This window comes from Cygnus olor, chromosome 1, assembly GCF_009769625.2.
Source record: "Cygnus olor isolate bCygOlo1 chromosome 1, bCygOlo1.pri.v2, whole genome shotgun sequence".
Classification (NCBI taxonomy): domain Eukaryota; kingdom Metazoa; phylum Chordata; class Aves; order Anseriformes; family Anatidae; genus Cygnus; species Cygnus olor.
Window position 1 is genome coordinate 51,451,992 of NC_049169.1, and position 25,233 is coordinate 51,477,224.

General features: G+C 37.0%; 1 protein-coding gene across 4 annotated transcripts in view; it reads left to right on the forward strand.

Moving 5' to 3' along the window:
* The first annotated feature begins 1,575 nt into the window (after positions 1-1,575).
* RASSF9 (Ras association domain family member 9) overlaps positions 1,576-25,233 on the forward strand; it is a 38,464-nt gene continuing 14,806 nt past the window's right edge. The window contains exon 1 of one of the 4 annotated variants that reach the window (XM_040558272.1): positions 1,576-1,673. Coding sequence is in view for 1 of the 4 variants with exons in the window: in XM_040558245.1 (XP_040414179.1) it covers positions 5,165-5,211 (47 nt within the window). In the remaining 3 variants the exon portion in view is untranslated. Of the gene's footprint in view, positions 1,674-4,940; positions 5,212-5,281; positions 5,563-9,625; positions 10,093-25,233 lie in introns of those variants that run through there. The other 3 variants (XM_040558245.1, XM_040558256.1, XM_040558265.1) reach the window with 3 other exon arrangements.

The window sequence follows — 25,233 nt, forward strand, 5'->3', positions numbered from 1 at the left end:
GAGGTGAAGTTTCAACTGGATCCAATCTGCAACTCAATAGTAACCCAAAGGTTTCCTGTGCTTAGGGCTATGCCAATGGCTAGTGAACTGTAGGGGGGAAGGAGGGTAGCAGAAAAAGAGGTTTGGGAAACAGCTACACCAAGTCAATAAGTACCTAAGAACACAATGATTTTGTGACTGCTAGTGGCCATATAGTCCATGGTTTTGCCTAACCTCTTTTTGAATTTATTCATATTTTTGTTCTCCATGGCATTTTTAAGTCAGAGGGCAATTCTGTAATTTAATTAAAAATGCAAATTATTAAAAAATACATTTTAACCTTGCTGATTATTTCTTTCAGCACGCCCTTGTACTTACACTGTAATAAATCATTTTTTCTATTTTTTTCTCCATGATATACATGACAGTAGATTTCTCTCATCGTAATCAAATATTCACTATTTTCAGATTTAAAAGTTTTAACTCTAATTATTTTCTCATTGTATATTAAGCTATTCTTTATCTAAAAGTTCTCTCTGCCATTTGCTGTCCCTGTCCCTTCATGGTGCTATATAATTTTTTCATACGGGATACCAGGTGTATTCAAACTGTAGGCTCAGAATGAATGTTTATAGTAGCTTTTCAGCTTCATTCTGGATTCCTTTCTGAATAGTTGTTAACTGTCTCTCTCCTTTTCTTTCTACTTAAAAAAAAAAAAAAAAGTTCAGCTGAGGTCATCAACATGACCTTTACCTGCCAGTTTATCATCACCCACCAGTCTTCTGAGTCCCTCTTGAAAATCCTCTCAGGGAAGCTTAACACCACAAATCCACAACCTCTCTGAAGATACATCACTCAGTTCTCAGTTTCCTATGTTTTAACCAGTTACAGTCCCAGCACTGAGCTTTCCTTTTTACCCTATTAGACTATTTAGTCTCATGTTTTATACTCATAAACTTGGCTGCACTTAAAGCAGACAGAAATAGTTACGATGTTGTAAAATGATCTTGCTAGTGTACTAGGATCAGACTACGTATGGTGATGTAGAGCAAGGAACTGGTAATTTATCTTGTTTCAAAGGGAGCCTTTGCTGCCTCCACTGAGCTGCTCGCTGCTGCAGTCAGAATGAAATTACACAATGTGGCTGAGTCAATCCAGCTTTTCAGGGTTGCCCAGACTGTCCTCCTCCCACATCTCTTGGCTGCATGGTCCTTTTTCTCTCCTGCCAGTCCTGCCAATTGTTTGACACACCAATAAGCCAATTTAACTAGCTAGCCCAGAAAAAAAAAAAAAAAAAAAAGAAAAAGAAAAAAAGTTTATTCACTTTTCTGTGTCACATCAACTTTCCATCCATTTAAGAAGCTGAATGGTGTAAACACAAAGCCTGTTGACAACCAGACCTGGCACAAGGAAACGGTCATGAGTCTGCCCAGTGGGAGAGGAAAGAGGACAGCAAGTCATTACATTAGATGAAGTCATTTAATGTGAATCCACTCTTAACATAGGGTTTCACTGAGCTGCCAAGCTGTCCTACCACACAGCCAAAGGGGGAGGTCTTGTGCCTTGCCCCTGTTTCTGATTCTTTTTTTCACTGTTTCCTCTCTTTCACTCTCTTAGTCCTGCTTCTGGTTCAACTCCTCCCTTGCACCAGCTTTGGAAATCACACCATCTGAATGGTCTTTTCTGATCCCGAGGTAAGCCAACTCACCTCACCAATCAGTCCAAAACAGATGGAGCAAACTTTTGTTGCTGGGTTGGAATTTGAGTGAGTTACCTGCTTACCAGGAGATCACATGAGACCCCAAACACTGTGTAAGATAGGTGCTGGAACCAAGCAGTAGGTATGAGGGAAGAAACGGAAGGGGAGAACAGTAGCACATCTGCTCCTTGTTGCATGCAAAAAGTTAATTTGGCTCTTTGCATTCTGTGAAATTATACCCATAGACTGCTATGGTTAAAGCTGGATTGCACATCTCTACGCTGCAGTATTTTTGTCAAAGGGATGGGCAAAATATTCCATGTGAGTTGCTTTGGAAGATGACAAAAGAAACATTTAAATTTATTAACCTTAACCTTTCTGATCAAGCACCAAATATTTGCATCCAGATTTATTATTCATCAAGCTTATCCAGGTGGGAAGTGATACTCTAAAATTTATAATTCCTTTTCTTTCTTCTTTAAATACCAGAGTGAACTGTTGACTAGTCTGTCTGATGATTTTAAGTTCAGTACATACACATTTTATGGAGCTTTTTTTTTTAAAAAAAAAAAAAAAAAAAGCAAACAAACAAACAGCAAGTCCTAGAAACTCTCTTGCATTCATTATTTCTTGTTGGGGGAAGATATTGTATAGAAGAATGATTTGGCTATGCCTAGCATCTCATGGGTGAAAAATGGGATATTACCAGCTATTTTGCATTTTAGGTTTTCACACGAACAGAGAATGACTAGAAGGTGATTGTGCTCAAAAGTTGACCTGTGGTTGTTTTTGGTGCCCCTATGGCATGCTGGGAAGGGCCCAGGTCTGGAATGTTGGCCTGATATTCTTGGAAGATCAGAGCTGGAGTTTAAAGAAAACTAAGGACATGTACATACAAATGCGGGTAGTTTGAGGCACTTTGGGAGTTTAAGGGCAAGCTAACTAAACTGTTGTGTCAACACTGCCTACAAAATTAACCTGTCCCTCTGACATGTTTTGCTACTATTTCCACTCTGTTGAGAATCTGGTTTATGTGCTGAAGAATGGAAGTTCATGTCCCTTCTATTGCATTTTCTTATGTTTCTGTATATTTGTTTGTATAAACTCACTAAGTCCTTTTGCTGTCTATGATACATTTATTTTGGGTTCTATAGATTAATTGTATACCAAGTGAGACAGCATGTATTCTCTTCTTTATGGTTTACTAAATGTCTTCGGTCTTTTTTTTTTTTTTTTTTTTTTTTTTTTTTTCCAAACAGCAATGTTCTTTTTCTCAGGATTCTCTCCTTTATTGTTTTCTAAAACTTTATCATATACTCACTCACTGTTTTCCTGCTTTTGGTTAGCCTAATTGTGAAAGTGAATAGACTGAGAACCTTCTCTTCTCCCTCAGCTGTGGGGAAAATGTCTGCTTATTAGTACCGGAGTCTTTCCTACAATTCTTTGCTTAGCTACATGAACATAGCATTGTGATTTACTTGCATAGAGGGATCCAGTTCCCACATTACATAAGTTTGGTTTAAAAGTATTTTGCATTTCATAGTAAAAGAAGAACAATTTACATCATATTTTCATATTTCAATAAATTAAAACTGTGAGGTGACTATTTATGAATAATAAAAACAGCTACATATATTGCTAGATTCCCATTTATTTTTGTAATTATGAGAAAAGTGAATATTATTCTGGAGATAATGCTATTTCATTTTGCCTCTGCTGATAAAAATAACTATTTGAATATTAATTGTTTTACAGGAAGTCTTACTGATTTGATTTTTATGCCAAGTATGCCTTGAACTTCTCTTAGGGACTGAAAAATTTCCACTATCTTTTAAATATGAGAAAATCTCCTCTTCGTGGCACATATAACCTGAGAAAGCAAAAGGAAAGACTTCTACAGACTTAATGGGTTTGGGCTTACGTTCATAATGCCAAAAACAGACTGCTTAAAATCTTCCCTGGCAGCAGGATGAGAAATCTGAAAGTTGTTTCATTTCTGCTTTCCTATTTTTGTGTTATTTGGATGATTACACCAACAAGGCTTTTAAGAGTCTCGAGTCACTCTCTTTGTAGTCACAGCTCAGAGAATTTAGAGGCGTGGGACTGAACTGAAAATATGTGGGGCATTCCCAGCACTGCCAGTAATAGGTAACCCATGGAATGGGCCTTTGCTTTGTTTTCTTCAGGCTGCAGTGACTATCTGGACTAAGGGAGGAAAAGGGAATTTAGAAAAAGTCTTTTTTTTTTTTTTTTTCAGATAAGCACTCAGTCTTGTAGACTACTGGCCAGTCATACCCCACCCCTCCAAGTTAACAAAACAATTCCCTATTATGTTGCACATTCTGTAAGCCACATAAAGAATTTGCCCCTTAATATGTGGGGAGAGGAGAGGGAGAGGGAGAGGGAGAGGGAGAGGGAGAGGGAGAGGGAGAGGGAGAGGGAGAGGGAGAGGATGTGCTGGAGCCTTCCTGTCCCAGGACCCTCAGCCACCAACCTTTGGGGTGCAATGCATCCTCTTTCCCATGCTCCATTCCAAATTGCTGGGGGGGGGGGGGGGGGGGGGGGTAGTATTTTTCTTCTGAAACTTTAAAAAGTTTTCCCTTCTGAAACTTCACTACAAATCCCTCATTCCAATGGGGTTCCAACAGACAGGAACTGTAGTGTGTGTTCATTTCCCTCCTGCCAAAGCCAGCTCAAAAGAATAACACAAAAGGACCTGCAACATCCCAGTACGAGCTGAATCTTTTGTGTTGCTGCCTCTTTTGCTCTCTGCTAGGCCACGCTTACGAAGTTGACTAAGGTGCTTTTAGCCACACAAAGGTCTGCAAAGGCTGTCATGCAAACAGATAACTTACTTCAAAATCCAGGGAGGGCAGAGGGGCCACAGAGGTCTAGCTTTTTCCCTTCATCTTCCCATTACTTGTCCAACACCTTTTAAAGAGGTACTGCTCCTTGATTTGAAAGAAAGGTTATTATGTACTGAGAACTGGTGTGGCAACTGTTGCTTGCCCTTCATTAACGTCGGTGGTTAGCTGAATGACTTGACCTGAAGTGGCTGGAGCCTCCCGGGGAAAGTTTTCAATCCTTTTGTTGTGTGTTTTTGCAGAGTTCCCCTTCTCTCCCATTTGCTGGCTGGTGCCCTGAGGGTGACGAGGCTGAAAGTTTAGCAAGTTCTGAGCATAACTTCATATCACAAAAGCAAGTGTTCCACCCCCCCCCTCCCGCACCCCCCACCTCCCCCTTCTTTTTCTTGCTCCTAAACGCCTCCTTCAAGATTGCAGCTGGGCAGGACTCCAAAGGTGCAGCAGCAGCAGCAGCAACAAGCCGGAGTTCAAAGTTAGCAGTAAATTGCACAACTTCCAGCTCATCGCTACGTTCAGTGACTATTAACAAGCTGGAAGGAGCTCAGGGAAAAAAAACAGGGGAGAAGGGAACACCCTCGAATTGTTTGGGGATCGCTGATGTTATGCTTCTGCCGCTGGAATCATGGCTCCCTTTGGAAGGAATTTATTAAAAACCCGGCATAAAAACAGGTAAAGTGCGTGCATACGCGGAGGGAAAGGCTCAGGGATGGATTTTACACTTTTTTTTTTTTTTGGTTCTGGGGGAAGGATGTGTTGCTCCGGTCCCACGCAGCTGCCGGGAGCTGTAACTTCGGGGCTCACCTGCGAGCGGGAGTCGGGCCGGAGGCACAAAGTCGGCGTGTGCGGGGGAAGGGGCTCTTGTTCCCAGTCTACCCCCTCCTCCCCGACTCTTCCCCCTCTTGGCTCTGGCACATTTGATTTCTGGGCACTATTTCCATTGAGGGGAACATAGCTTTTCCTGACTTTGAACCTCTCCCGTGTTAACCAACGCGAACATCTGAAGCCCCCCGTGTTAACAAGGTGAGACTCGGCCGGGGCTGGGAGGCGAGGCCGGCGGCCCTGCCGTGCGGATCCTGCCGGCGGTGAGGGTCGGGGCGACCTGGCGCCCCTCGACCGCGCTGGGAAGAAACTCCCCGAGTTTCTCACGGGAGGGCTGCGGCGGGGCGAGCTGTGGGGCCGGGCTCCAGGCCCCTCCGCGTCTCGTTTTCCTTTCCCTCACTGGGGTGAAAGCTGCAGCCCCTAAGCACCAACCTCGTCACCTCGCTCGGCAGGAGAGCCAGTGTGGGCAAGGTGAAGGCTTTTTTTGTTAGCCTTTAGACTGAGCTGAACTCGAGTGCCTTTTTTTTTTTTGCCCCTTTTTTTTTTTTTTGCCCCCTTTTTTTTTTTTTTTTTTTTTCCTAGAAAAATGTCCTGGGTGACAGCTATGGTCTCTGGGTTGGCTCCTGCGAAGTTTCTTTAGAGGGACTTTGACCCTCACATTTTGCATACTCCTACATGCCACACTCATGAACTGTAAAAAGAAAAAAAAATAGCGTAGAGCAGAGTTATATAATCATTTTAAGTGGTAGGATGCCACTAAAGTTTTTAAAGTTTGCTTGGAGTGAATATGCTACTTTGGACACCATGGAATTTACAGTGGCTAAACCCATTTTAAAATATAAATATAAAGATAAAATTGAACAGAAACAGCACTGAAATTTTGACTTGCTGAGAAACTCAAAACTCATTTGTAATCTCTTTGTTCTTCAAGTGATGCTTCTCCTTCAATCTTCATTCCATCTCTTCATTCTTCGGCTGATGCTTCGACTGAAATTTAGGTCATATTTAAGAGTACATGGGGGTAAATCTTTTCCTATGAGAATATAATTGGGCCCTAAAAAGTCACATAAAAATATCTTGCTTTTTTTCTAAGGGCAAGTTTTAACTTTTGAATTTCCCATTCTATATACTGAAAGTTATTCTTGGGGTGGGATTACGTGAAAATATTAATACATTATACAGAACATAAATCAGAAAGATTGTAGCAGTTGAGGTTCAAAAAGTAAGATACCATTTTAGAATTATTGATATCAGAGGTTACTGCATAAACAAGTGTATTTTGATAATAGATCTAGAAACAGAAATATTTTGAAGCACTTCAAATTGGGATCCACTCTATGTTTGAAGATTTAGAAAGGTGGATGTGAACTTTGACATGAAATTGCTTTTACCTGAAAATTTGTTCCCATTAAAATAGAAAATTTGCTACTGCCATCAGTTACCTGAATAACTGTGTTAAATCACAAAGCATACTTCCATGCTGTTCAAGTGAATTTGTTTCTCTTTTGGACTTGTAAAATATCTTCAGACTAATTACCTTAATCTCACTGTGTTTGCTGATGTGATATTCTATTCCTCAGGAAAAGAAAGTCATAATCCAAAGCTTTTAAGAGGCAATAAAAATTAAAATACCAAAGGAACCATTACTGTGAACATCTAGTACTTTCTTCTCATTTCCTCATTTTCCCATTTTCCTCATTTTCCTCCCCCCCCCCCCCCCCCCAAAAAAAAAAAAAAAAAAGGTGTGTGTGTGTGTAATGATTGCCTTTACTGGCAAAGAGATGTTGTGGCAGTATGAATAAGAAGGGTCTGAAAGTCTTGTGACTACAGAAAAGGTGGGAGCTGAGGGGGATTAAATCAAGAAAAAAGCAAAATACGTAATTCTTGAAACTAGTTTCTATTCAAATATTTAATTTTTGGTGTATGTAAAGCTAACATATGATACTGAATATTGAGAGTGAAACTTTGATTATGCAATTATTAATTGGATCCTGTAGTATGACTGAAGAACTGTGAAATAATTCTTTTTTCATTATAATATTATCTTTGCCAACTCATTTGAAACCTTGAAAAGGAAGTCAAGTGAGCTTAAAATCAAAAGCAGTAGTTGGGGAGTTAGAACCTGTGGCTCATTTTCTTGCCTTAGTTTGCATACCTGTACAGAGGAACCAAAAAGAGACACACATATATATGTATATATTTAATCTACTGCCTTGTTTATTAGGTCTAGTGCTTGTCCATCACTTTGAGAAAATCAGTTGTAACAGAAAAAAAATGTTGCATAAAGAGGGAGTACAGGAGGAGCAAGTGCTCTTCTCCTGCCCTTCTTCCCATGTCGCTTTTTCTCTGAAAGTATGTAATGACCATTAACTACGTGCAAATATAACTTCTGGAGATAAACAAATGAGGAGTAATTCTCTGTTTACAGTAGGAGGACATAAAACTAAGTTAAATGGCTTAGTGAAGGCAGCAAAGGCAGTTTGAACAAGAGCCAGAAGGAAAATGGAGTTAGAGTCATTTGCTCAGATAACAAGATGACACCTCTATAATTAGTGCTCGTCTTGCAGCATTGCCTAGAGGTCCCAGTACAGGATCAGGGCCCTGTTTTGTAGTAGACTCTTCACATCCAGGTCATAAAATGTCAGTCTCTATCTCAAAGAACTCAGAGTTTAAAAAAGGGTTTACTCTAATTTTACCTGTATGTGTGAAGTATTTGAGCAGGAAACATGGGGGATATTGGCTGTGATGTCATAAGCCTTTACAGAAAGAAACTGAGATTAAACCTCAGAGAAAGACAAAACCTGTGCTGAACTGTTTCCAGTATTTGGATGATCTGTTGGTGTTACTTTTTTTGGGTTGCTGAATTCTAGCTCAGAAGAGAGACGACACAAGTCCTCGGTTTAAGTCAGTCCTGATTTGATTTCAGAGGAGCAGCCACTAGGAAAGTGACGCCAGCATGTTTTTCTTGGCCAGAGGGTGATATCTTGATATTTTTTCCAAGAATTGTAAGTTTTTATGCTATTCTTCAACCTCCTATGACATCAAGAAATAATTATAGTCCCTAGAGCATGTGTGTGCTTGTCGGCATTGTCCCTTGGAGAACAATGCGCCCAAAAGGTAGCAAGGCTATGCCCCACCCACCTACAAATCCAACTCTGCTCAGTAGGGACAGCTGTATCCTCTAAGGCAATAAAGGAAAAGGGACAGTTTCCTGCAGGACTAGGCCTCAGTAACATGAATAAACCCAAGAGGATAAATTTTTATACAGAGCTCTTAAGAACACTACTCATTGGAAGTGTGTGATTTGAGGAAATGCTCAGCCAAAGGCTGAGGTACATAGTCTGAGTTCTTTGCAGATAAGGTCTAGTATTGATCTAACACATTACACTACACAGAGACAAAACAACCCTCTATCCAACTATGAGCAACATATACAAAACATAAATGCTTACTGTGTTCGTATACCAGTGTTTCACATTGTATACAATTTCCTGTTTGTTAAGTAGAAGAGGAATCTATGTCCCATTAGTTTTCTGTCAGATTAGGACTTCTCTACACTTGGGTGCTAGATTTGGGTCGCTTCTGGGAATGGGTCTTTAGGTTTATCAGTCATTTAAATATTTCAAATTTTACCCATCATATCAGGGATATCTGGATCTATCATTGTCTAACCTGCCCAGTGATCTCACAACAATAGCTGATTCCATTGCTGCTTCTCTTTCATTGTGGCCACTTGGGTTTTTCACAAAAACCTTACCCAAATTTGTCAAAGCCCTACAGTTCCATGCAAGCTGTTGGTCAGGAAAGTAGCCATCCAAAAGGGAGAACATACAGAGAATTTCTCTTCACATAGTTGTCCTTGATTCTTCAGGGCTATCCTGTTAGGCACAAATAGATTAAGACATATTTTTGCCAGTGTAATTCATGCTGATCCTAAGTTTATCACAAATATATGTATGCTCTGTTGACAATACTACACATCTGAACCCACAGTGCTATTTTATGATGAAGCAGTTGTATTATAAATCTGTTATTTAAATGTATTTATTGTTCTTCTCTTCATTATGGATTTTTTTCCACCTTTTACCATGAATTTCTCAGTGCCACAGCAGTTAGCATAGTATGTCTGTATAGGAGACAATCATTTACTTTGCTTACTCTTTTTGTTTGCATCTCATTAATCTCATCTCTGGTTCAGACATAGAAAGAAAGACCATATATATCATTCATATAGATACAGCTGGAGTTCTTCCTGTCCTGAAAGTCAGATGCCCCTCCTCAGTGAGAGTAACATTCAATTATTCTCTCAGAATCTTGATTACACTGTAGGATAATGAATTAGATTAGAGACTTCATCCATGTGATACTGAGCTAACATTGCCATGTTCCCTCCCTTCCTCCCTCCCTTCAGTCGTTTTGCATTGTACCTAGTTAGCACAGTGATTTGAGTATTACTCAGAACACTTCTATTGCTCTACAGTTGAGTATGATGCTGTACTTTTTAAGCCTTGGTGAAGTGAAACTGAAATTGCTCAGCATTAAGGTTGGGACTGGAAACTATACTGGAGATCAGGTGCTTATCTGAATGAACTGTGTGTGACCCACTCTGTAAGTCTCATGTAAGGGATCATGTGAGATGTCTAATACTACTCTTCTTGGATGAGCATACCTGAAGAAAAGTCTATGTGAAGCTGTAAGGGTGCTTTTTGATCCAAAACTACCAGGCATTTGGTATGTATGTTGGGGAAGGGGGGGGGGAGGGGGGAGGGAACGTTGAAGGGAGGAGAAGGGGTGCACGGCGTGTGGGATAAAAGCTTATTTTGTATCAGTGGAGTTATCTGTGTTCAATTTTTAACTTGAAAATATGGTGTATGTTTGGTAACAGTGGAACATACACTTCTTATTTTTACTTTTCCTTGAATGTGAGATATGTTAGTGAGCTATCAAAGAAGAAGTTCTTCTTTGAGCTGCAGTTCATACATTATAATTTATTTTCTGGTTGGACTTGTCAGCTTTGTCTCAAGGGTCAAACTGATTGCATACATTTTCTAGTAATCTTTGTACATATTTGTTCACTTCACTTTCAGGAAGAGATTTTCGTCTAGCAAAACACTAACCTTATTTCTAAAGAGTTAATTATCTACTATTCTGGGAGGGCAGACAGCAATTTCATTCCAGTGGAGTAAATAAAATGACTAATAGATGTATGTAATACTACACTATCTAAGGAAGGAACATTACTTAGGTTAAGTTGAAGCTAATCTGAAACAGTAAAACAGTGTACAGTCAGTCAGGCTGAGAAAGCACACCTCAGAAAAAGAAAAATATTTTTAGTAATACAGAAGAAAAATCTTGCTGGGCAGTGGTGATTTTCTGTTTTACTAATGAAAAGTGAATATTTTCCATGCAGGGAGAAAAACTCAGATATGTTGCTAAGTGTAATGATTTCAGTAGAAAGATGTAGGTTTTCAGAGATGGGGAATTACTTCTTTAAAATTCTAATAACTTTAAGAAAAAATAGTCACATACTAGAACCTCTTGATTAACCTACAAAGGTAGATGCTAAGGCTCAAAAAATCTTAATTTTTCTTGCTTTCATATGATGAATAATAACTTAAAATTATGATCTTAAACATTATTATTTGCAACCATTGACAGCACAAGTGCTGTACAAACATGAATTAGTTCCTCCAACTTCTGTATTTAATATGTAGATAAAAATTAATGGTGACAGAAAGGGTGATACGAGATAGATTTTTTTGCTTAAAACCATATTCGCGTGTAGTGAAGCCTGGAATTGAATGTTGGACATGTTGGTACCCAGTTGTATGCATACGTAACTGAGTTATCATTGTTGCTTCTATTGTTTCTTTTATGTGTTATGATACTCTAAAGATGGTAACTTTCTGCTGTGTTCTGCAATGTTATTATGCTAGCAGTTTCACAAGCATCACATAGAACAAAACAGAGTAAAATGGACTCAGGATGATGAACATAAAGAAAGAGTGAGAAAGTAAATGGAATTAGAAGGAAAAATAGATGACTAAATTAATTTGTTGAACCAAGGTCCTGTACAGAATGTAGGTACTAATCAAATACAGTTCAGTGTAATTCTCAGGTAGCTAAAACACTATGTTACAGACAAGCATCACACAGAATTCTCTGAAAGTTTCTGTCATTAGTTTGTGTCATCTCATTTTTATCATTTATTCCATGCCTATGTCTCCCATTAACAAAAATTAGTTAGAATTGAGTGCAGTATAGTTGTCATGCAGATTCTGGTGATGCCATTTTATCTCCCAAGGACTGTAAATTTTCCACGGAACTGCAAAATTCTTACAATAAAAATGAGATATTTTTCATGCACATATGTTACACATAAATGTAAAAGCCAAGAGCCAAGCAATGATTTTTGAATTTACACATTTTGGAGACCCTTATCCAAAAGAAAACAATTTTTGAAAGTATTGAGAACCTTTCTAGAACCTCAAAGAGTGCCTGGAATCACCAAGTGGTCTCCTTTTCCTGTCTTGGCCTATCCAGAAATGTGCGCTTAGGGAGCACATGTTGTAATAGCGATAATGATACTGACTTGTTTGTGACTTCAGAAAACTGATAAGCACACTTAGCTTTCCTTAGCTGTAATTTAGGTGATAATATTTACATGCCTCAGGAGAATAAGTATGGCATGACTAGACAGTGAAAAATTCTATAGAAGTGCAGAGTGTGAAAGCAAGTTAGCAGGAGAGGTATGAATAAAATCTGGGAGTTCCTTGTTTCTAATCCTTGTACAGTTCACTAGAGCTGGCTGCTGCGCAAAGAAATGAGAATATATAGTGAATTGTTTAGGTTTGATTTCGCATAATTCACTGAGGAATTTTCAACGGTCTAAAGTTTTTCATAATTTTAAATATGCCTTGTGGGGAGTGAGGTGGTTTTGTGAGGTGAACAAGGGGAAAGAAAGGCAACTTTTAAAACCCCAAATCAGAATGGAAAGTCTTCACTGGTAAAGATAATAAAGTTGTCCTGTGAGTATATTTTTAATTCTATGAAACTTAAGTTCTGTTATCACATGGAGAGGAATAAAAGACACTACACCTGAAAGAAAATTTTCCACTGTAAGTTTGGCAGACGTCTCAAACGTGTGCTATTTAAAAATGCGTTTCTCTTTCGCTGACTTTGATTCTCATACTTGTTTGTCAGAGTACATTTGCATCTGCTAGTTTGAGCCACTTCAAACTACAGTTTTAGGTGCTTGTGTGGTTGCTAGACATACATTTTTGAACATTAGTATTAGAAGTGAGATACTATCAACCTATACAGCCCATATCAAATAGGCTATCAACCTATGTTGTAAACTTGTAGATGATGTAAACTTCTGTTTTCCTCAGATTCTTTTTTTTCTTTTTTTTTTTTCCACATTTGTTATTCAGCTGCTGAGTAGCAAAAGGAAGAAGATATATTTATATAGAGGTAGGTATTTGCTATGAAAGAGGGTAAAACCTGTCAATGTGATTAATTTGTTTTCTTTATTCCCCACCCCATCTGTTCTCATTCATTACTGTAAAGAATTATGAGTTATGAATTTCCCATTATAATGGAAAATACAGTCAGCTCTCTAGATAAGCAAACGATATTGATTTTACCCTTATTTTAATAATACAAAACTGGTAAGGATTAAATTAAATATGAAAAGGCATAACATTCTCTTGTTCAGGGGAAAAGTCAAGTTTATAGAAATGTAATAAACTAATACAACAAGTTTTGGTTTGTTAAGGTATAAATATGTTTACCTTAATTTAACTTGTAAGGATGAATGACTTCAGTGGAATAATGTACTTGAGTGAAGACTACTCATTTTTAAGACAGTCTGCCCTTGGGTCTTGAACCTGCAATTTACTCTGTGTTAATAGATTCCTTCATCCATAGGGAACATCTTAGTTTGTTTTCCCCAGCCTCCTCCAAATTCAAAATAAGATTAATTATTTTGAGAGTAGCTTCCACTGTTAAAACTCTTTAAACGACAACAACAATAACAGCAACAAAAATCAGAGTAACAGTCAAGGCACTGTTTTGATGACATTTTATGCCTCATTTGGAAGTTATCGGATTTGGATTCTGCTTGCTGATCAAAGTGTTGATTAGTGATATTTATAAATGCAGGATCATATGCTGATTTTCAGCTACTCTTGTTTCTGTTGGCTTAAGAATTGGCAAATTGGTGTGCTGAACTGTTGTTTCACTTGGACATTACCTGTTGACAGACTTCCTCTGTACTGATTGCTGAAGTACTAAGTGTGCTTATTTAACTTGATTATTGCCTGTATCTCTCAGGGCCACTTTGTTGACAGTATCCTGTTTTAACAAGTCCAGTCTCCTAACAAAAATTTAGGATTGATACTGACTTTCCTGCACTTTATCATACTTCTGGTTCTCATACTTTAAGGTCTGGGTAGATAACTAATCATGTTTATTTACTCTTGAAGGCCATTACAGGTGTCAGACAAAGACCTGAGTTATTTTTGGAACTGCAGTTGTGGATGGTCACAGTTCTTAGTTTTACTGACTCTCAGACTGTTCATAAGATTCAGGTACACAGTAAAGCACAAAAGGTGAATTTCATATTAGTCAATTTTAGAACATTTAGGTATCTATTTAGGTATCTATTCATCTAAGTGCTCTTTGCAGTTAATGGATACGTATAAACTTTTCCAGAGGGTAATTCATTCAGGCTGAGACATCCATTTTAGTATGGGATTAGTCAACCCTTTGGAGGTACCTATCTTATGCCACTGATTACAGAGGAAGGTCAGAAAATTATCTTTAACTATACCTCTACATTTTAAATAGCTAAAGGTAGATGAGCTGAGCTCCACCCCAATCATTTTCAAAGGGAAGATCTTCATAGAGCATGCTCAGACCTTGTAGCACACCTATTTAACCATCTTTTGCACCATTCATTTTAGTAATTAAAAAGGGAATAGTGAATGGAGAGGTGAATTATAGATGGGTAATGTATGATTAAGGGAGAACCATCCTAATAGAAGGGATGCTATTCCCTGCCCCGCCACAAAATTCCTACGTGACGCTAGTCAAGTCACAAAAAACACAGTTTACAGAAGTGGTTACTCATTGCATGTTACTCATTTTATAATTCTGCGTCCTGTAATCTGTTTTGCACAAGGGCTGAGCAGAGGAAATTTACGGATGTCCTCCTTTGGATACCTCTATAGATATCAGTTCAGTTTAACCATATTGGGAGCTGAAACAGGTGAATGGTTTGGCTTAATTCTTTCTGAGCTTTGGGTTCTTCTATCAATAGAAGAGTATGTGAAGATAAATTAAGTAATTTGTTAGTTTATGAAGCAGTTGAATATCTAGTGATAAAAGGCATAGTAAAAAAAATAGTAATAAAAAATTGAATTTTTTTCTTCTGTAAAGCATAGTGCCATACATAAAAGAGAAGATATAAAGTGGACACATACTGAACAAAAGTAAGTTATTAAGGTTAAATTTATGAAAGAGGCTTTGATACCTAGATGCCATTGTGGTCACTTAAGACTAGCTTTAAAAATTTTGGTGTCCATTAAATTATGATTAAAACCCTCAGTAGTAACATTTTAACTGTCAGCATTCTCCAGCTACCTGTACTACCATCAGGTCTCACATCCATCCTGAGAACTGTAGTTATGTACCTCCTTCACACCCTTAAAAAATTAAGAAAAGATTAGTCTTTCACCTTTTTCAGCTATGAGTTACCACCTAAGAGCCCTGTTCAGAGCATGTGTGATGGCACACAAACTGCAGCCAGGTGACCCAGTGTCCAGAACACCCCTGTAAAAAACCCATACTGGCATCTTCAACATGTATTTGTCAGGGAAGTCCTGTCAAGTTTTCTAAAATGAAATTCTCTTGGTATTTCTTGTCGAAGCTGTTCCATTTTGTCTTGGCTTGCACAAGTTCCTTACAGTAGCTCAGAGAAAGACAAAGCTTTTTGTTGAAGGCTTTACTGGGAGAAGGTGATCAGACTGTTGATTGTTGTTCTAATTAACTTTGTAATGTGTTATGCAGTGAACATCTGAATGTAGACTAACAGTAAATATTTAAGTTCTACCCTTCAATTTATGTTTCTGCCTATGCTACGTCAGTTCCTCCTGAACTTGCTGCTGTCAAATTCTGTTAGGTGTTGAACTGTTCTGTGTCACGTTTTGTGGAAGTTCAGGTGCTCAAGAGGGGATTATGAACGTCAGCAACAGGGAAAGCACCTGAAAGTTGTAACACTCAGTGCCAGTAAGGCCCCAGTACGTTCTGTGACTCTGGCAAAACTGAGTATTTGTTGTACACATTCAGGAGATGGGCTCTGATGTAAGGGAGAGAAGGCACCTAACTATGGATATGCTGAATTTAATTTGTGTTGGTTAAACTAAGTAGCATGGAAAACTTTAACTGTGATGCTTAAAGTTTCTGAGTGCTTGACTGCCTCTTGAGCATATTTCTTTTTATTAAGGTGCATGGTAGGCCCGTGTTTAGTACACAAATGCACATACGACAATTTGTGTTATATATGATCTTGTAATGCATATGTTTAGCTAATAAAATATGCTGTCACATACATTATTACAGATTTAACCTGTATCATCTATATCTAATGTTAAATAAAATATATTACTAATCCCAACTCATCATATACATATAAATAATATGTACAGAAATAGACATTTCTGTAGATTGCATTCAAATACGTCTACATATTACTAAACTGAGTACCTACAGGAGTCCTTTTAAAGGCAGAAGTGCTAAACAGAATGTGAACGTGTCATGGAAAACTTCTAAATATGTATGTTTCTCCAAACACGACAGAATTGTTCTCATGGCAGAAGGAAGAATGCCTTCACTTAGCTGTCACTGCTGTATCCCTTCAGCTTATGAAGTGTCTTATTAGAATTAAACTGTCTTTTTATCCTCCCTAAACTGTAAAGTCATCCACATTGCTCATATGTTGAAAGGATCCCTAGCTGCAAAGACATTTGGATACATGAAGTAAAGAAACATCAGATTAATTTGAATGTTGACTCACGTCTGCCTTTTTGTGAACTGAAGACAACATGTAGTTTGTGGTGTCTTTCTGGAGTCACAGCCCTCTTGGGACAATCAGTATCCCGCTGGAGATGCGTCTTGTAAAACTAGCCTCATGATTTCTTGGACCTGCCTTAGTCTTTGGCCACAGACAAAGTGTGACTCTGTGATGTCTGTGTGACATCTTTTCAGCTGCATGAAATTTTTAAATGTATTTTTCCTAAAGTGTTCAGTCAAATTCAGGGGTGTTATCTCAGACAGTTTTCCAAGGCCTTTATCTTTATGACATAATTCATCTTGACTCATGGTTTAGAGTGAGATGGCCCCAGCTGGATACAGAAGAGATATTTCTAAGAGGATTCAAAAAATTTTAGCTAAGGAAAAGAAAAACTGAACATATGAAAAAAAGTTGAAAAACAGATTATGATTTTTTTTTCTTTACTCATTATCTGTTTTCTCATGGTTCTGGAAGAGACTTTGGGCTTAGGTCATGATTAAGTTTGAATATTTTGTTCACATAGCTTTTTATGAGTCATGGAACGTTTTCCCTCTGCAATCAGCTTCCTTCTTCTTCTCTGTCTCTCACATCTAGTTTCTTCTTTACACTAATCCAGAGAATTTCCCATTCCTCTTGATCTTTATGATCCAGCATTGACCTTGCTTCCAGACAAGAGTTCTTCCCTTTTTGCCTTCCCCATCTCTATTGTTCAGCTGTCTAGAACTAGTTTTGCAAACTCTTGTGCCATCTTTAGCAGATCATTGGCTAGGTCAGAGCCCAACCGGTAAGGTTAACGATTTATTTCATTTTTTTCAGTAGCTTCTTCAGAGAGGATGCGGTGATATTTCAGAGACCCCATCAACCTGTCCCTGACTAAGCACATATTGAAGCATTCATTGATAGGCAATTTTAGAAAATTACTTGAAAGCAGAAGCTGCACAAGTCTCCCAGATTGTTAATGGATAGTAAAATGCTTCAAGTTTCTTTTTGAAAAAGCTTTGGCCACTTTTCTTGTTAGCATAATTATGTATCTACTACTCAATTTAGCTCTTTAGAGATTTCTGTAAGTCCACTTCATCATCTCATCCTTTTTTTCCTTTCAGCTCTTCAAATATTGTAAGTAATGGAACACATTTGTCATTGAGTTAAGTTTCAGAAAGTTCAAGAGAGAAATCTGAAAAAAAAAAAAAGGGAAGAAAAAAATGATTGTAAATGAGGTCTTGATAGAACCCCTTTTGAGGAGACACCTTCAATATACTTTAATGAAAGCAAACTAAATAGGGAAGATCACACAGAATACTTTAACAGCAGTTCCATAGTCTGCAAAATTTATTGAAATAAATACAGAAGAAAATTGAAGCTCATCTTGCCATTCTCACTCCTGGCAAACTGTAAAGAGAGACTCAAACTAGGTTTTATTTTATATATATATATATATATGTATGTATGTATATACACGTATATATGATATGATATGTAGCTTATCATATATATATGTATCATATAATACACGTGATATTTGTATGTCTATTTATATAAGAAATGTATCTTTATATACATATATATAAACTGTTTTGAAAGATTATTAAATGACAAAAATTAAGAAAGCAAAGATAACAAATGCTGGATTTGGGGATGCTGATGTGATTAGGCTTTGGATCTTTTGAAAAAAATGATATGTGGTTTCTTTAATTTTACAATACACAATAGGAGAGATTTGAAATAATAAAGGGGAGCTTTAAGGATAGTGTTTAATGGGATGACTGGGCAGATCCAAAGGCTTGCATTTTCAGAAAGGGCATTTCTAAGCCTCCGTTCCTGACTCCTTGCCACTTTCAGTCATCTTTGCATTGGCATTCATTCTCACCCGACATCACATGACCTATCGTGTATCATTGAGGGAGCAATACTCAAATATACTTATATACGTAAATATTTCACTTCATGAATTCCTAAGTTTTGTAGTTGCTAACCTATAAAGCTGGATTTAGCTGTAAAAATAGTATTCAGGATCATAATTTGCCTAAGGTAGATGTAAGCAATTTTGTATATTTGGGGGATGAGCTTGGAGGTGTAGGGGTGTTTTAAAAACAGTAGATAAAAATAGTGATTCCTTCGATGTTCCTTTTCGGAATCATAGAGTACAGTGTCCATGATCTGAAATATGCCACAGGGTGCTGCTAGAGCAGTTAGAGCAGTGATGACAATAGGTAGTCATAAAGAACAGACTGTAAGGAACAGAAGAGGTTCTTTGCTGAGCCTCAGTTCAACTTGGGGAATTCATGAAAAGAAATCAAGTCCATCTGGACTTTTTTTCTTTCAGTGTGAATGAGGTTTGCGTATGTCCCGTATGGTGCTATCAAGTGTAGAATTGTTTGAGCCATGCTCTGCGTTTAAAAGTTCACAGGGAGGTAATCATAACAGTCTTCTTTAGCCCAGGGAGTATCGGAAAGGTAGCATGAAATCATAGAATCATAGAATGGCTCAGGTTGGAAGGGACCTCCTTAAAGATTATCTAAGTTAAAACCCTCTGCCATAGGCAGGGATGCCATCCACTAGATCGCATTGGTCAAGGCCCCATCCAGCCTGGCCTTGAATGCCTCCAGAGATGGAGCATCCACAACTTCTCTTGGCAATCTGTTCCAGTGCCTCACTGCCCTTACAGTGAAGAATTTCTTCCTAATGTCTAGTCTAAATCTATCCTCTTTTAATCTAAGACCATTTCTCCTTGTCTTATTATTATCTACCCGAGTAAAGAGTCCTTCTCCGTTGTTTTTGTAAGACCTTTTTAAGTATTGAAAGGCCACATTAAAGTTTCCCTGGAGCCTTATCTTCTCGAGGCTGAACATCCCTAGCTCTCTCAGCCTTTCTTAATAGGAAAGGTGCTCCAGCCCTCTGATCATCCTTGTGGCCCTCCTCTGGACTCTCTCTAACAGGTCCATATTTTTCTTGCGCTGGGGACCCCAAATCTGGATGTGGTACTCCAGGTGGGGTCTCAAAAAGGCGGAGTAGAGGGGGACAATCCCCTTCCTCGACCTGCTGGTTACACCTCTTTTGATGCAGCCCAGGATGCAGTTGGTGTTCTGGGCTGCAAGCGCACACTGCTAATCTTATCATTTACTTGTCTGCATCTTGTTCCCTTTATTCAACTTACCTTATTATCACTGGTCTAAGTATAGTGCACTTTGTTCATGTTCTGGCAGCCCAGACCCAGCCTCAGAATGCTTTGTGTTTATTTCTTCACATAGCAAGATATCAACAAACCCAGAGGAGGGAAAAAGTATACATTGGCCTTTCAACAAGAGCTGAACAGAAATTCATAGAACAACAACAAAAATAGTACCTACTACCCATGGAATTCCCCTCAATTCTTTTAATGTTGAAAGCTCATAAATAACCAGGGTGCTTCTAAAAGACAGTTACAAAAATTCTGATGGGAGAAGTTAGATAAACTAAATTTCTATTAGTTGTAATAACACATCGAATTTTGCCATTTTGAAGCCTACGTTTTAAATGAGCTATACATAATTCTGATTCGTCTGTATTATTTCAAGCGATGGAATTTTAGATACATTCTGTACATTATTAGTAGGAGCCCCATAGATTTTGTATAGTATAACCAATGCTTAAATAAGCACAAACACTTAAATACATATAGAAGCTCTACAGAGAATTATATTTTTGCAATGTAGCAAAATTTTTGTGCTAGCTAAAAAAAGCAGTGGCATCTTCATTTCTCATATAGTGAGAACTAGCCACTGCTCAAAATTGAGACGTAGCATTTACTATACTGATATTCCTAAACTTTGCATGTGGCTTACTAACATTGAGGAATTTGAAAATCCCTATCTTCCTATTTCCCATATCGTGGTCTAAAGAATACCTACCACTGGATATGTCAGTGTTTGTTTTGGCTGTGCAATTCTTCATGGATCTGCCATTCCTGTATCACAGCTGCTTCCTCAGTAGCAGTTGCAATATACACATCAAAGCATGTTTTCCCAGTAAAGCAAATTGTTATTGTTGCTCATCTTGGAAAATATTTTGGCAGACACCTAGCTCTCTTTTCTTCTCAAACCTTCACTGTGTCAGGCCATCACAAATACAGACCTGATATGATGTGCATGTTGTCTGTCATGGCATTTCGTGTATACAGCAAATTTGCTAATGTTACTCACTGAAATTCCAAACATTTTTTTGCATAATATCCACTAACAACCTTATGACTTTGAATATACAATGGAGAAAGTATGATCTGTCTGACAGGAAGGAAGATTTAACGTGTGGATGTAGTTTATAGGGAATGTATGCCTCCAGGAGAGGGAAATAATTTCAGAGGTAAGACAGTAGAAAAAGGCAGGGGCAGATGCAGTCTTCATCTGAATGGAGACTGCAGCCGTTTCACTTGCCTATAGCTGAAGTTATTGCAAGTGTAAACATGGTATAGGGCAGAGCTAATAAGCAAAGGGGAGTACACAGTAGCTTTTGGTCAACTCCGATGAAAATCTGTACTTGGAATTTGCAAAGGAGATTTTGCAAAACATGATCTGCCACTGGTGCTATGACAGAGAATGTCTTTTTTTTTTTTTTTTATGGATAATCTGCTATAACTATTGCTTTTATCTAGTGAGTAAGGTGGATAATTCCTCTCACAATAAATTATTTTTTATTTCTTTATGTCTATTATTAGTGCAACTTTCTGATTTAGTGCATTTTTCTTGGCTTACATTTTTATGTTATATAAACTCTGCTATCCATCCACTTATCAGATGATATAATTATTACTTTCAGTTCTTGTTGGTCCTTCTTGTGAGTTGCTTTTATTACTTTATGTCTGATTTAAGTATTATGGGGTGATTTTTTATTTATTTAAATATTTATTTTGGTTGGATTGGGTTTCTCTCTTTTTATTTTTCTTAAATATTTGTCCTTGTTTAGGTACCTGTGTCCCAAGTGGTACAGCTATTAGAAAAAACACACAGTTTCCCATGGGATTTTCACTGAAGTTTGGCATTTAAAGTCAACAAGAATTCTGTTTTGAATGACTTATTCACAATAAAAAAAAAAAAAATCTTACAGATTTTTTTTTAAATCATCATAAATGTCATGTTATTTATCTATGACAGAAAAGTACTATCCCGTACCAATTCAAAGGTATTTTATAAAATTGTTGTAGAGCACTAATATAGTGTAAAATGACTGAGCAAACAGAAATTTCTACCATAGGTCATTGGTAGAATCATTACTCTAACCATAGATCATTATAATGAATGCAATTTTGTAGCATTCAGTAGCAAATTGAGGTGATGGCATTCCTCTGGAGGAGGGGCCAAGGAACTAGTTATACTTTTAAGTGCAAAAATGATAATTGATAGAAGCCATAATTCTCAACAGCTGTTGCTAATTAAAATGTTTCATAAAGACTTCCTGACAGTATGGAAATCTTGCTGAATTAAAACTTAACACATTTAAAAGGAAATTGCAAAATATACATAAACTGATAATAAGAGAAACGTGTTGCACAAAGCTAGCTGTTTTAAATAACTTTTGTTTAAATAATTTTCTTATTTTAAATATCTGAAATATTTCAGTTAGAACATCCAAATTATCTTGTATATGCACGTGTTTGAAAAATGTCACATGAATATCTAGATGCCTAATTTTCTCTTTTATTTTTAATAAATGCCTATGTGGATTTCTGTAAAGGAGGAAGCTATGTCATAGAACAAAATTAAATGGATACAGAAACAGATGGTAAAGAGAAATTTAAGTTATTTATTTTGAAAGAACTATTTTGTTTTCACAAGTTGTATGGTGTTCTTTCTAAATGTTCCTGCAGCATCAGGAATAATCTGATTATATATATATTTTTTATTGTCATAGTTAAAGTACTGTCTTGCCAAAATACTTCTTAGCTAGACATTGCCCTTACTTTTGTGTGATGCAAAAGAGAATAAAGAGCAAGAATCTGGCACCTCATATATGGAATTTATATCCCCTACATGCTATGGACATTAACTGTGTAACATTAAATTAATATTTCTGAAATAAATGCTTTTTTTTTTTTTTTTTTTTTAATGGATAGGTGAAGGGGAATGGGAATGTAGTTAGTTAACAGACTGTCTTGAATCCCTAAGGATCTGGAATATTTCCAGCTTCAATGGGTGGTGAGAGAGTAGATACTTCCTCATTGCTCCATTAGGAAACTCAGAAGCATGTAATCTACTTAGACAGGAGGCATACTGAGTGTAGGATTTGACCTTTATTAGTTTCTGAATAACTCTTCAGAAGGTGATACAAAGTTGAGTAAAAAGGTAGATTAAATGTGGATGGTCTGATTAAACTTAGTGTGAACTTTTAATACTATCCATTTGTTTCCCAAGAGGTTGAAAGACTCTTGAACTCATTTTTCATATGGGCTGTGTATTCTCTACAGCTTTAGTGTTTAAACTTACACAGTCAAATATCCCTTTTGATCAAATTGTTAGAGGTTCAGACAAGCAGGGCTTTTACTTGTTGCAAATCTCACAGACAAAAGTCCCACAGAGACAAAATATATTTTATTTTTCTTCCCAGTGATTGCCCATTGCTTCAAGTATGTTTTCTACATATATGATAATATGCTGATATTTTGAAAAATGAATAATAAAAGCAATATTATATTATAATTTCTAAATATAAACTGATAAACTACTTAGCTCTTATATAACCTTTGAGAGAAGTTCTCAAATGACAAGTACAGCATGCCCTATAATATGAAGACATGAGGTATCTGCAGTTGTTTGTATCAAAGATGTGTCCCTGTAATATTGGCCTCTCCATACTTCCAAAAAGTAAATATAATTAAAAGCCATCAGATTGTTTTGATAAGTTAGTTATGGCTTGGAACTGAGGCACAGAGGTAACAAGGTTTATTACTGAGTGCCTAAATAAGGTATGTGCTCTCTATCATCTTGCACATGGAGGAAGCACGTAAGGGTGCAGAAGACCATAGCACAAACCAGTCACTCCTTACATTAGTCAATATTAGAAGTGTTGTTTTCAAGCTGTCTCATATTTTGACTTTGTGCAACATAAGTATGTGTTTTTGTTTTGTCTATACATTGCTGGAATGTATTACCTTTCTTCCCCTAGGCCTGAATAATAAATTAATGAAGCGTATATCTGATATGCAACAATCAGCTTGTGTTGACACAATCAAGGCTTTGTGTGAGGTCTGTGATATGATTAATATGTTTTTTGGGGGGTGATAATGAAGAGAAACAAAATATAGAAGGCATGAAACTAGAAATCAAAACAAACAAAAAGGATTGGACTTTTGACCATTCTTAGGAAAGGAAGGACTTAGAAAAGGAAGGACTTTTGACCGTTCTTAAGTTTAAATGCTCATCTTTTCCAGAACAACAAGTGACTTTGGAAGAAAAAGAAAAAAAAAAAAAAAAAAAAAAAAAGACATGCATGTTACTGTTATCATCAAGGCTTTAAAATCATGGTTAGATAGATAGAACATTTCAGTGATCAATTCAAAGAAATAGAATTCAAACCAGAACTGAAAGCTTTAAAGATTGTTTACGTCAACACCAATAAACTTTTTTTTAAAAAGAGAAGTTGCCCAGCTAGTTTTGAAGCTACTAGAAGATGTTTCTGAAAGTGTTTTTCAAGAAAGCCAAATATTTAAACTGGAAAAACATCTTAGCTGCTACAGACGCATTAATTGATGTGTTATTCAAAAATAACAGTTCTTTTGCTTTCGTTAAAAAAATGCAGGATGCAAAGACCAAGGAATCAGTAAATATGAGAAGCTTGCCCCTTTGTTTAAATGACCATCTAAAACTAGATCTTGTTGAATATTGTCATTTCTATTACATAGCAGAGGAAAAAAAAATCGCTTTCCATGACCAACATTTATTCAATTTAAGGAGTGACAAACTGGATTACCTCTTCCTTACTATTGAAATTACTTCCTGGATTTCCTTATAAATGACATTAACATGTTAAACAGCAATTTTTTAGGTCTCATGTTTAAGTTATCTGTAGTAAGTCTAATACTATCCGAACCATTCCTGTTACCTTTCTCTTGAACAATAAACCAGAATGTGATTGGATTACTCTCACCTGTATTTAGCTATCTGAAAATGAGGTGTTTAGTTGAAGGTGACAAATTTCTTGTAGTCAATGAAAGAGAGGAATAGCTTCATTTGAGGTTTCATCCAAAAGATCATAAACGATTTAGAATATGGAGACTTTCTTCTTGGAGATCTACTCTCCTCTCATGTTAAGGAGGAGCTTTGATGATAAATATATACTGAAATCTTAACTTCCAGATGTCTAAGTGTGATGAATTCCACTTATATGCAGAATCTGGTCTCCTATTTCTATAAAGAAAGCACTACTTAATGAAGGATGGTTCCTAGTATTAGCATCTCCTTGCATCCTGAAAGCAGGTCTTTAATAATTGTTATGGTGTCCCTGACAAGCTAAAGTCTCGTTTTTGTTTGGCATAACTTGGATCAACTACCATTAAAGAATTAGAGAATAAATTTTACTTAAAAGGTCCATGGTAGGCCACATCAGTTTACCTCTTTATAGTGGAAGATAATAAAGAACACTTAGAACATTTTTTTTTTTAAGATATTAGAATTCCATGGTACTCTATGAATAAGATTATAAGTGATTCGTTAATTCTTTTTGAATTAAAAAGCAAAAGCAAAAAATATAGTAAGGCTACTGAATAAAAAAGAGGATAATATAGGTTGTGACAAACACATGGAAAAAAAATGCACTTTACAGATCTGTTT